The sequence below is a fragment of the Cherax quadricarinatus genome, chromosome 81 (assembly GCF_038502225.1).
Source record: "Cherax quadricarinatus isolate ZL_2023a chromosome 81, ASM3850222v1, whole genome shotgun sequence".
Lineage (NCBI taxonomy): Eukaryota > Metazoa > Arthropoda > Malacostraca > Decapoda > Parastacidae > Cherax > Cherax quadricarinatus.
Window position 1 is genome coordinate 12499231 of NC_091372.1, and position 13595 is coordinate 12512825.

Sequence of the window (13595 nt, forward strand, 5' to 3'; positions counted from 1 at the left end):
TTAATGGTCCAAGATGGCCCAAAACATCATAAGTCCCTTTTTCTTATGTGCGGGTTACTTGTGTATTGCTCCAATCATGGTATTGTGACTTTGTTCTCTAATGTTTACAAGATTTTTCCCCCCACAGAGTTTGGATGATGTTACAACCACACCTGTCTTCTCTCCTCTCATAACTTTAACCTTCAATTTAGTTTATTATTACTTTAGGGAACGTGTGATACTTAACATGCAACTCACCACTGCACCTATTATGACAAACAATAGCTACACTAGACTATATTATGTGTGTTGAAAACAAATTAAATTATAAAAAGTAATTTTTGAAAATCTTGTACTTCTGAACATTATTATTATGGGATGAAGCCAACATAACTGGAAATTATTGATGTTATGTGAAAACACTAAACAGTTTATTCAAAATAACTGCATTATTTCTTGTCACTCGTATATGAAATTACCCTTCAAAGTCTTGTTTAGTGTTAGAATTAGTGGTAGAATTAGTTTACTGAACAATTAAGACATTGTTATTACTAAGTGATGAAAATAATGTTACTATATTTGGCATTTACATCAGCCATCTGGCTTGATGTAAATGCATGATGCAATAAAGCAAATTTTCCATGACATTACATAGTTTTATATACGTTTCCACTGTACGTGCAAAAATCCCATGACTAAACAAGGCATTTTAAACAGATAATAGATCAAGTATACCAGTGATATACCCATAAATGACGAAGCGTTTTCTACTCTCGCAGGCCCATCTGAGGCCAGGATTTTAAGTTGATTGCCTTTTCAACCAGGCTGTTGCAACTGTCAGCCTACTGGACCACACATCCATCACAGCCTAGTTGATCTGGCACTTGGTAGCAGCAGTGATCCAGTTTCTTCTTAAAACGAAAATTTATTGCAGATGTGCCAAAAAGTTTTGTGGGAGTGAATGGAGGTATAGACACCTAACAAATCATTCTCACGTGCAAGATAAGTGTAAAAATTGTTTCACTTCATAATATGCAAGTTGATGATGCAGAGGAATATGTTAAGAAGAAAATATTGCATTTCATCAAACTTAATTCTTATGGTAAATAATGGAGCATGACAGTAAGGAGACAAAAACATATTCAAAGGAAATGGTTATTACTGCTATAACAGAGGTTACCTGCAATATACAATCTTTTCCTCCTTAATTCTTATGGCATAGTTAACAAATAACTAACTGCACAGCTTGGGGGACGAGGGGGGTGCATAGAGCACCAAGGGTAGAGCACCAAGGGTAGAGCACCAAGGATAAAACAGCAATGTTTGAAACAAAGTGAAAGATGTCTAATGGTGACAAATAAGTAGAAGAATAAGGTGCAGCATAAGTGAACAATAGCAAAACAAAAGAAAATAACATTTGGGAAATGATGTGAGTATACTTAGTTTGCCATGCAAGAATTGTATAGTGGGTAATGTCTTGCATATCAATGATATTCAGTCTGCAGTGGGCATAACAGGAATTAACAGCATTCTATGCTGTCAACAGCAAAGAATTAGGGCACACTCACTCTAGTGATGTTTATCATTATGCAATATATACTACTCAATAGGCTTTATGATCAATAACTCAAACTAAAATTTGATGCAATCACTGCAGGGAAGGGGACTATTTTGCACACACTCAGTTAAAAATTAATTCCTCCTACTGAGGATAGAGGAGCAGTGGCTCCCTACCTTCCCAAACTTAAGAACTCTTATTTAGCTTCAAACATTTATGCAGACCCCACATGATTTGTGAGGGTAAAGACTGGTGGATTATATTGGAAATCAAGCATTAACTGGAGGAGCAATGCTTACTCTAATGCTTCAAGGACCACTTGGAATAACTTAATCTCCCAGGTTGGGAACCACTGATATCATGTACTGTATTACATTACAAGGTTATGATCACAGTAATTCCATAACTTAAGATTTATATTACTTCCCACTACAGGATACAGTCTTATATAACTATCATTCATCATGCTTATGCTGTGGTTAAGGTTACACCTTCAGGTACAGTATTAAAATATTTGCGACCAGTGATTAATGTTGCTCTGCCTTGGTAAGTCTCACACCAAGACATGCAAAAACACTTACAAAAATTTATAGTAGACATGATGCAATTCTGACAAACCAACTGAGCATTAAGGAAACAATTTTAAGTTGTACTTACTTCTTACCACCAGTCTTCCTAAAACAAGGAATTGTGAAGTATTATCAGCATTACATGATCAGCCTGAGAGAGAGTAGCACATGACCAACCTATCATTTTTATAACCAGTGGTGGAGAAAAAGTAACCACTGCCTACATTATAAAAAATTCTACTCTCAAAATCAATTGATGTTCATGTTTAGACACAGAAATAAAATTGTACTATAATTATTTAACTGTTGTATACTTAGTGATTTAAGTGTAAACTAATTATTTCAAGGAAATCTGTACTTTAAAAATTTCCCTAGGATAAAAATAGTTTCATCTGAAAATGTTCATTCTGTTCTGGCAGTTCAATCTGCTTAATGCACACACAAGATAAATTATTGTAAATTACTTTCCACACACAGTACAAACAAGTGCAATACACAGGAATCAAATATGCTATAATTTTTTTTTTACCACACTGGACATCTCCCACCAAGGCAGAGTGACCCCAAAAAAAGGAAATACATTTACTATCATTCCTCTGCCCTTTGTATTATACTCTTGGAAGTCTCAAACATACTTCTAATTTCTGTTCCTAATTCTCTGCACAACATTCACACCATACATTGCTCTCAAATATGACCATCTTGTCAGGCTTGAATCATCTCTCCATATTTTATCAAATAATCCACAAGTTCAAAGATTACAGGTCCGGTTCCTCCTACCTTATTAACTTCAGAAGCTATTATCAAACATGTCACCAGATCTAACATATTTACAAAACTTTTCTGACTAATATTTATCATAATATAACATGACTGTACAATATATCTAAGATTAAGCATTGAAACCTGCTGATGTAACCAAATGTCTCGTATGATGCCATAACAGACATACTTAGCTGGGAGTGCAAGAGTAGTCATAGCACCAAGTTTTTATACCTACTACAGTGTACACTGCCTCTACCACATCCACCCTGTTTCATTTACTAACCAAGACTTAAAAAAGCACTTTCTAATGTCACTAGCAATTCTGCATCTTAAGCTGCTACGTACTTATGTTCTCCCCTCTCCCTTGTCCTACATCTCAAAAAAGCCATTCTCTATCCACTCTGTCTTGTTCCCTCAAGTACAGTAATTACACACAATACAGTATGCAACAATCACAAAAGAATAATTAATAATTCAAATTAACCACAGAGTAGGAGAGGACAATTTGCTCAAGGCAGCTTTCACTTAACATTCTATGGCCTTATTTTTATTTTTGACATGTTATTAGGTACTATATAATCTTCTATTTACTACCATGCTCATGAGCTTATCAGTTTTTTATGCTATTCTTAAAATAATTCTTTAAGCCTCTGGCACCTATGGGTTAACGGTTGGTTAAACTGTGGAGGCCAACAGGGTGCGCGCTCCTTTCCCCCCTTCTCTCCTCCCTCCCCCTCTGTTTCTCTCCCCCTCCCCTTTCTTTCCCCCTCCCCCTCTCTTTCTCCCCTCTCCCTCTTTCTTCTCCCCTCTCCCTCTTTCTTCTCCCCTCTCCCTCTTTCTTCTCTCCCTCCTTCCTGTCCTAGCCAAGAGATGTCAACACACACACCTGCTTGGGCTAACTTGCATTTCAATTTCCATACCGAATTGCTCCTGATGAAGTGCTATTTTGCAATGCAAAAGGTGTACTGAGCAAGTCATCCTCTTACCCTTGTGGTTAAATTGCATAATACATTATGTACAAAGTTTATACGCAATAGCTTAAAAGCCAACTTTAGGTAAAATAACCTTCAATGGAGAGCGGCATAGCCCACCTGGAGTAAGTAACAAAGTCAGGAATGGGGTTGACCAGGGAAGCTGGATCTTCATGTACAATCTCACGATTGCTGCCACCTTCAAAAGATTCGGCACCATCTGCAAATTCTATATCAAAGACATGCTGCTGACACACAGCAAATATCAGCAGGCAGAAATCAGCTGTAAAGAGATAATACGTGTTAATATTTTAAAAAAAGACCAAATAAAATATAATAATTACACAGGCATGAACAAATCTTAATTAAATAATCTCAAAATCATGGAATAATAATAAGGGTAGTAGTATACTATGAACAATAGTATAATATGAAGAAATAATCTGAACACCTGGCCAGGAATATACCACTTTTCCATTCACACCAAATACAGATTGAAATTAATTTAATTATAAAGGTACTTCCATAGGTTTATTACTTTTAGAGATTATTATTAGTCAATACAGCTGTACATGATTAAATATTAAAATACAGTGGACCCCCGGTTAACGATATTTTTTCACTCCAGAAGTATGTTCAGGTGCCAGTACTGACCGAATTTGTTCCCCTAAGAAATATTGTGAAGTAGATTAGTCCATTTCAGACCCCCAAACATACACGTACAAACGCACTTACATAAATACACTTACATAATTGGTCGCATTCGGAGGTAATCGTTATGCGGGGGTCCACTGTACTAAAGAAATCTATATCAAAGTAAATTAACCCCAATGAACAACTTACTGACAATCTTGTAGGACTCTGGTGGCTTCACAAAGTCAGGAAAAAAGAGCCACTCTCGTAGCTCCGGGTCCATCACACCAGCCCATGGGTAGTCTGAAGAGTATTATTATTATTACACCTACCATCCGACTTACGACCGAGTTCGGTTCCGAGAAACCAGTAGTAAGTTGAAATGGTCGTAAGTCGAACTTTACTACGGAATATCAACAAAACATTTTTGTAATGACTGTTTTATTTTCGTATTTCATGTTTTACTTTACTTTTTATGTTGTTAGTACTGTATTTTATACTGTAAGGTTTAGGATACACAATGTGTACAACACAAATAGTAGTTTATTTCCCAGAAATTTGGCATAAAAAACATGGTCGCAAGTCGAGCAGGTCGTAAGTCGGATGGTAGGTGTATTATTAATTATTATTTATTATTATTCTTCTTCTTTCAACAAACCGGACACATCTTACTGAAGCAGGGTGGCCCAAAAAAGAAAAACAAAAGTTTCTCTTAAACTTTAGTAATGTATACAGGAGAAGCAGTTACTAGCCCATTGCTCCTGGCATTTTAGTCACCTTGTACGACACACATGACTTACAGGAGAAGAATTCCGCTTCACTTCCCCATGGAGATAAGAGGAAATAAACAAGAACTAGTAAGAAAATAGAAGAAAACCCAGAGGAGTGTGTATATATATGCTTGTACATGTATGTGTAGTGCGACCTAAGTGTAAGTAGAAGTAGCAAGACGTACCTGAAATCTTGCAAGTTTGAGACAGAAAAAGAGAGACCAGCAATCTTACCATCATGCAAAACAATTACAGGCTTTCGTTTTACACTCACTTGGCAGGACGGTAGTATATCTCTAGGCAGTTGCTGTCTAACCTACTACCTATTATTATTTTTTTTTTTTTCAACAAGTCGGTCGTCTCCCACCGAGGCAGGGTGACCCAAAAAAAAGAAAGAAAATCCCCAAAAAGAAAATACTTTCATCATCATTCAACACTTTCACCACACTCACACATTATCACTGCTTTTGCAGAGGTGCTCAGAATATAACAGTTTAGAAGCATATACGTATAGAGATACACAACATATCCCTCCAAACTGCCAATATCCCAAACCCCTCCTTTAAAGTGCAGGCATTGTTATTGTTATTATTATTGTATATTCGTGGAAAAGCTAAACCCATACAGGTCATACAGTGTCTGGGGAGTGGGAGGAAGAAAGGTTTTTCTTTAACTATTATTTTGTATCTATATTTGATACCTTATAGCTTCTAGAGCCTGAGGCATAGCCAGGTATTTCATACATTAATTTTTTTTTTTTTAACATGCTGGCCACCTCCTGAGGCAGGACGATTAAAAAAAAAAAAAACTTTCACCATCATTCAACACTTTCACCATTATTCACACAATCACTATCTATGCAGAGGTGCCCAGATACAAGAGTTTAGACGTCACTCCAAACAGCCAATATCCCCAACTCCTCCTTTCAAGTGCAGGCATTGTCATTGTATTTCCCATCTCCAGGACTCAAGTCCAGCTAACTGGTAAAGTGGAAACCCAGCTTTCATCTTTAATCCAATCCAGAAGGTCGGCAGAAAACCAATTTGTACGAAAACTGAAGTAATATTTCCCATAAGAAATAACGTAAATCCAATTAATCAGTTCCAGACACCCAAAAATATTAAAAAAATTATTTTTATAGAGAATAACTATAGTTTTACATACAGAAAACAATGAAAAATAAATCTTTCTTTCTTTCAACGTACCAGCCGTATCCCACCGAGGTGGGGTGGCCCAAGGGAAAAAACTAAAGTTTCTCCTTTTAAATTTAGTAATATATACAGGAGAAGGGGGTTACTAGCCCCCTGCTCCCGGCATTTTAGTCGCCTCTTACAACACGCATGGCTTACGGAGGAAGAATTCTGTTCCACTTCCCCATGGAGATAAGAGGAAATAAACAAGAACAAGAACTAGAAAGAAAATAGAAGAAAACCCAGAGGGGTGTGTGTGTGTATATATATGCTTGTACATGTATGTGTAGTGTGACCTAAATGCAAGTAGAAGTAGCAAGACATACCTGAAATCTTGCATGTTTATGAGACAGACAAAAGACACCAGCAATCCTACTATCATGTAAAACAATTACAGGCTTTCGTTGTACACTCACTTGGCAGGACGGTAGTACCTCCCTGGGTGGTTGCTGTCTACCAACCTACTACCTAGGTTTAAAAATAAATATAAAGCACTAATTTTAATTGATAAATCAACAATTAAATCAGTTTTACCTTAACTGAAGACTTGTTGCAGTATGGAAGATGGTGAAGAGGGGAGAGGAAAGAGTTTATTGTTTGGAAGGGGAATCCCCCTCCATAAGGACTTCTGGTATCAAAGCCCTATCCGGGGTTATTTCCCTTCTTTGTCTTTTACTGGCACTAGGACCAGCTTGAGTCACTGGACCCCTGTCACACAAAAATTCTGTCCAGAGAGGCCCGTTTTTGGCATCTCTAAGATTTGCCTAAAATGGGACACAGCATTGTCATTGAACATGTTGCTGACATGGCTTGCAACAGCTTTATGGTGATATTTCTCCACAAAATTTTGCACCTCACTCCACTTTGCACGAATGTCCTTAATTGCTGAAGGCACATTCTCCCCTCTCTCTTCTTCCTCCTCTGAGGAGTCATGAATGTATGAGCGGCCGCATCTGGTATGGACGATTTCTGAGTGGATGTACGAAAATGGGGAAAATTTCGCCGAAAAAAGTGGTCAAAAAGTGAATTGCACGATAACCGGACCAGATGAAAACCGGGGTTCCACAGTATCGCAAAATAATATATTTATCACCCACAGACCCATAATGATATTAAGAAATGCCCATTACACCCTGCCACTGAACTTGAGAGTAGTGTTAATTTTTATATGGGTGAAATATAAAAGTGTGTTATACTTAGTATAAGCAATTAATAATTTTTATTGCACAAGAACTGTAGTGCATACTGACATGTGCTCTTCCTATTAAGAAAATCAAATTTATAAACACCCAAGCAGCTCCAACTGCAGAGTAAAAAACTGGGGAGAACAATTTCTTTGTAATACACAGTACACAATCCATACTTGGCATTTAAATGTTGAGAAAGTAACCAGTAATCTTAAATCTTACTGCATATTTTTTTTACTATCGGCTTTGTCTGAGACCAGACTTCCTTGTCGATTACTGTTGGTAGCACCCTGCTGGCTCACAATTATAACCAGGATCATCAGGCACTTTTATAAAGATTTCACTAAGCAAGTGAACCACTATCTTCATTCTGGTAATTAATAGAGAAACAGTATAATGTATTTTTTGGCAAAGATGCTTAATAGGCAAGACTGAAGTGCACAACTCCAGCCGACAAGGTATAAAAGATGCACAATGCCATATAACCTTAAATGACGCAGTTGATTACTCACCTGTACAAATACCAGGTGGGATGCCAACACACATAAGATACTGAAGGGGTATCAGCACAGTAATAAAAATGACAAAGGCTTTCCAAACACGTGCGATGTCTTTCCTTTCTCGATTGTAAAAGTAGCAGAGCCACCCAGCATAGATGAGGGAATAAACATCCAGGCGAGTACCAATCACAGCCACCAGGCTCATAAGGCACACCTGAGTATATAAAAAAATTATTTTGCTGCCCTAAATAAATGTGTAGTTAGGGTGTCCACAGTGAGTAGTTGGGCACATTCAAAGAAATAATTTAATCATTTCATTTAGAAATTTATCAGGAAAAAATAATTAGTACACTATTTAAAAAAAAAGCCCTTACCTCAACACCAAACTTATAGAAACCATAGTTCAGGAGGAACTTTGTACACTCAGGGATACCATCATCAGCCACTGCTCTGGTGATATTTGGGAAGAGAACTCCAGGTGGAGGTGGTGGGAGTCCTGTTAGTTTACGCTGATACTCTTGCCTGATGACAACTACAGCCTGTACTGTTATCACAACAATGATGCCTGCACAAGACAACCCAAGACAGGAATAAATTTGTTATATTCCAAAACAATGCAAATACTTGTACAAAGAAAGTAGTACAGCCTCTCCTCACTTTAAGATGGGGTTCTGTTCCTAAGAGTAGGTCGGTAAGCAAATAGGTCATTAACCCTTAAACTGTCCAAGCAGATCTATGTTTACATGTGTAGTGCTCCAAAAGTAGATCTACGTTCCTTTTACATATTTTCAAATATAATAAAAAAAAAGATCAAAGTTTTTTTTACATGTTTTCAAATGTAAAAAAAAAAAAAAATCTACTTTTTTTACATACTTTCAAATGTTGAAAAAACGTAGATCTACGTTTGGACAGTTTAAGGGTTAAGTAAGGAGCATACTATAATGATAGTGGGTTTGTCTCAACCATTTTTAGAAATTTTTTTAATGTCACCTCTGCACCAGTTATAACATTTCTAGTATATGTATTTTTAAATGTTTATATAGTAGTGTATTGTATACTGTAATAAACAGAATAAAGGAAATCAGCTCTAATATTCATTATTTAGGTTTGCATACTGGTTGGAGAGCTGGTCGTAAGCGAGTGGTCAGAAAACGAGTACATCGCTAAGTGAGGAGAGGCTGTACTTGCAATTACACGAGTAAGCTATGCTCGTAGTGCCCCATCTTTATTAAATTTATGACAGTTTTAAATTAAAGTCGGTACCTGATCAGCTGGGCTGTGGCTCGTACGTTGGACTGCATACAGCCAGCAGTAACAACTTGGTTGATCAGGCCCTGATCCACCATGAGGCCTGGTCACAGACCGGGCCACAGGGGCATGACCCCCGGAACTCTCTCCAGAGAGAGAGAACATGGGCTCAGAAATGTCCTTGTCTAGCTCAATTTACTTATCACTGCCCCATACTTAAAATATTTTCTTGTATCTCTGCTAGTACTGGTTGTCCAGTTTCATGGAGTATTATGCACAAGCAGATCCAACTTATAATACAGCAGGTAAGGCTCCGGGTTACTGCTGCACATGCGGGCCTATTTATAATACAGCAGGTTAGGTTCTGGGTTACTGCTGCACATGCGGGCCTATTTATAATACAGCAGATTAGGTTCTGGGTTACTGCTGCACATGCGGGCCTACTTATAATACAGCAGGTTAGGTTCTGGGTTACTGCTGCACATGCAGGCCTATTTTTAATACAGCAGATTAGGTTCTGGATTACTGCTGCACATGCGGGCCTACTTATAATACAGCAGGTTAGGTTCCGGGATACTGCTGCACATGCAGGCCTACTTATAATACAGCAGATTAGGTTCTGGGTTACTGCTGCACATGCAGGCCTACTTATAATACAGCAGGTTAGGTTCCGGGTTACTGCTGCACATGCAGGCCTACTTATAATACAGCAGGTTAGGTTCTGGGTTACTGCTGCACATGCAAGCCTACTTATAATACAGCAGGTTAGGTTCCAGGTTACTGCTGTAAAGTGAGAATCAACATAAAGTAAAACTTTTTTACTTGAAAATGCATATAAAGGCCTAATAACATGGTTACACTATCATATTAAGTGAGCAAGAGATAGGCCTAAAAAATGCATATACAGCACACACATTACTTACCTTAAAATATTTTTGTCCTTAGCTTATAAGGAGTGGAGAACACAGCAGAAACTCCATATCCATGGATCTGTTTTCTGAGGTATCAGTTACCCACAATTTACCATGGCCCAAAAATAATCCTTAATTTTGCTTAATAATGACCCTAATGTGCAATAGTAGTAATGCTAGCAGTTCTTTAAAGCCTAAGAGAAGCCTTGAAGTGCTAATTCTCAAGTGATTGCAAAGTATCAAACTTTATCATAGGCACAAACGAAAAACAACATATACAGTGGAACCTTTGTATGCGACTAATTCATTCCAGAAGGCTGTTCGAGTGCTGCTCCGTTTGAGTATCAAACAAGTTTTTCCCAACCAATTTTCTGTTTGGTTGGCTGTTATCGCTGATCTTTGTAGGCCCCGTGGCGATTTATTTATACAAATACAAAAAACACCAAAAAACGCAAAGAAACACGAAATACAGTGGACCCCCGGTTAACGATATTTTTTCACTCTATAAGTATGTTCAGGTGCCAGTACTGACCGAATTTATTCCCATAAGGAATATTGTGAAGTAGATTAGTCCATTTCAGACCCCCAAACATACACGTACAAACGCACTTACATAAATACACTTACATAACTGGTCGCATTCGGAGGTAATCGTTATGCGGGGGTCCACTGTAGTTTACAGTGAAGTTCTGGCAGGTCGTATTTGCTTGGTCGAGTGCTGAGCTTTGTTCGAGTAGGGAGCGGGTCATATACTACTGAGGTTCCACTGTATAGGGTTCACTACTATCCACAGTGTCAGGTCTCCACGGTAGGTCTCAGAACATATCCCCCACGGATACAGGGATTTTATATTTATTGTATTAAGTCTGAATAAATGAAGAATGGGTATATCTGAAAACCGCTTCATTGGCGAAATTCTGTAAAGCAATGCCCTCCTGAATTTTTTTTTTAACACATCAGCTATTTCCTACCTAGGCAGAGTTACAACAACAAAAAACACTTATCACTCACTCCATCACTGTCTTGCCAGAGGTATGAAGATACTAGAATATATGTTCAAATAACTTTGTTCTATATTCCACTAGTGTGCGTGGGAAGGAAGGGTAAATATTACTGTTGTAGCTTACCTATGTAGCCCTTAAGATACTTTGGTAGATTGGGAGCCTTGCTAAGGCCAAGCCACACAGCATTATTCGCAGTCTCATTCAGGGGATAAGGTGTCCACGTCAAGTTATCATACAGCTGACAAATTGCAGTAAGGCATCAAAATTGTATCTACACTAATATTAAACACAGTTTACATTTCATGTCAAAGATGTATCATTCTAACAAACTTTTAATGTTAAAATTATTTAAATACTACATTCAATAGAAATTAATGACAAAGCCTAATAGCACATCTGAACAATGAGTAGCGTGACATTTTGTGTACAGGACTTTTTACATCTGAAACTTCATATTTACATTACACGTAATAGATAAAATCATACATTAGAACTTACCGAACAGTTAGCAGCCCATCCTTCAGGATCTATATAATCTATCTGATATATCATCCTGACAATAAGGAGGAGGGATGATAAGACAACGCAGGTGCGACAAATGGCAATCTGAATCTTCTCTGGGCAAGGCACTGCTATTGTGGCCAGCAGAGCGAAGGCCCAGTGAAGAGCACAAACCTGAGAATAAAACATGTATAAAACATTGGTCCATATCTTGTATACATCACCCTGTCTTTGTAGGATACAACTGGTGCATTGAAAAAAAATGTATATGCTGCAAAACTGTCAAGATATCGCCTCAACAACAAAAAAATTGAGATTATGTAATTTTTATCTGCTGAATAACAATTTTGAAATATTACCCATCACAGTATCAACCAGAAAGAAAAACAATACAGTTAAAAACAGAACAAAATTTCTCCTGAGATATCTGATAGCAAGTGGAAAAGCAGTGACCAAAAATTTTCATCACCTATCTCTGCTAACTGTTTAACAAAACTGTCAAGACAGATACTAACATCATAACAAGCAAGCATTATAACAGAACCGAGGACGATCTTCATCAAATGTAGTTCAAGGAAGCGCCATCCCAATTCCATAGCCGCAGCCATGGTGTCCTGTATTTGAGCCAGTATCTTTAATCCATGGTATTCCAACATGGCTGAAATCATACATCCCAAAATAAGTTATTCCACTTCATAACTACCACATATTACACTTAAAAGTACTGTACATCAGGGAATGAGGATACCAGTGAGGACAACACAGGAAGCAGAAGGAAACCATTTTGAAAAGAGAAAGTAAAAGGTACTGGGTTACACCAGAAAAAGTTGGTAGAAAACCCAAAACTGACACACAAATAAGAATGATAAAAACAATAGTGGGAATGGCTATAAAGAAAAAAAAGACTATACAATTTCAAAGATTTTTTTTTATAAAACATTTTCCATCTTGAAAAGTGGTGAACTATAAGAGACTCACCTTTGATATCATCAAGAGTACAAGAATCTAAAAGATTGGGACAGCTGGGAGCAGCTACCTTGGCCTCTTGTTTTCCTGTCTCGGTAATGACTGGCTGATCTTGTCTGAAAAAGAAAAATTCAAAGAACGGTAACAATTGCTGTTGAAGTATTGACCAACAACAATATTCCTTTCCTAGCTAAACAAGTATGTACTTTACAAAAGGTAGCGAAGGCTTTCTTGAAATTAAAAATAAAGCACACTCACATTCCTTCCATATTGACAATAATTAAGTTTATTCAGGTACACAAATACAGTTACATAAATTATCATATAATATGTGGGTTATAGTAAGTGTTTATGCACCTGGAGAAGAGTGAAGTGTAGAGGAGAGAGAAAGATTTTGGGAAATGTTGAGCGAGTGCGTGGGGAGTTTTGAACCAAGTGAGAGTACTTGTGGTTGGGGATCTCAATGCTAAAGTGGGTAAAAATGTTGTGGAGGGAGTAGTAGGTAAATTTGGGGTGCCAGGGGTAAATGAAAATGGCGAGCCTTTTATTGAGCCGTGTGTAGAAAGAGGTTTGGTAATAAGTAATGTACATTTTATGAAAAAGAGGATAAATAAGTACATATACAAGGTATGATATAGCACATAATGAAAGTAGTTTGTTAGATAATGTATTGGTGGATGAAAGGTTGATGGGTAGGCTTCAGGATATACATGTTTATAGAGGAGCAACTGATATATCGGATCATTATTTAGTTGTAGCTACAGTTAGAGTAAGAGGTAGACGAGACAAAAGGAAAATGGCAACAGCAGGTAAGAGAGAGGTGAAGGTGTATAAACTAAGGGA

General features: G+C 37.5%; 1 protein-coding gene across 22 annotated transcripts in view; it reads right to left on the reverse strand.

Moving 5' to 3' along the window:
* Piezo (piezo type mechanosensitive ion channel component) overlaps positions 1-13595 on the reverse strand; it is a 139549-nt gene that overhangs the window by 60537 nt on the left and 65417 nt on the right. For 20 of the 22 annotated variants that reach the window (XM_070102432.1, XM_070102435.1, XM_070102448.1 and 17 more), the window contains 9 exons: positions 12765-12868; positions 12302-12444; positions 11784-11960; positions 11409-11523; positions 8497-8687; positions 8135-8336; positions 4686-4778; positions 3963-4125; positions 2195-2212 (listed from right to left, as the gene is read on the reverse strand). In XM_070102432.1, the coding sequence (XP_069958533.1) occupies positions 2195-2212; positions 3963-4125; positions 4686-4778; positions 8135-8336; positions 8497-8687; positions 11409-11523; positions 11784-11960; positions 12302-12444; positions 12765-12868 (1206 nt within the window). The remainder of the gene's footprint in view (positions 1-2194; positions 2213-3962; positions 4126-4685; positions 4779-8134; positions 8337-8496; positions 8688-11408; positions 11524-11783; positions 11961-12301; positions 12445-12764; positions 12869-13595) is intronic. The other 2 variants (XM_070102449.1, XM_070102438.1) reach the window with 1 other exon arrangement.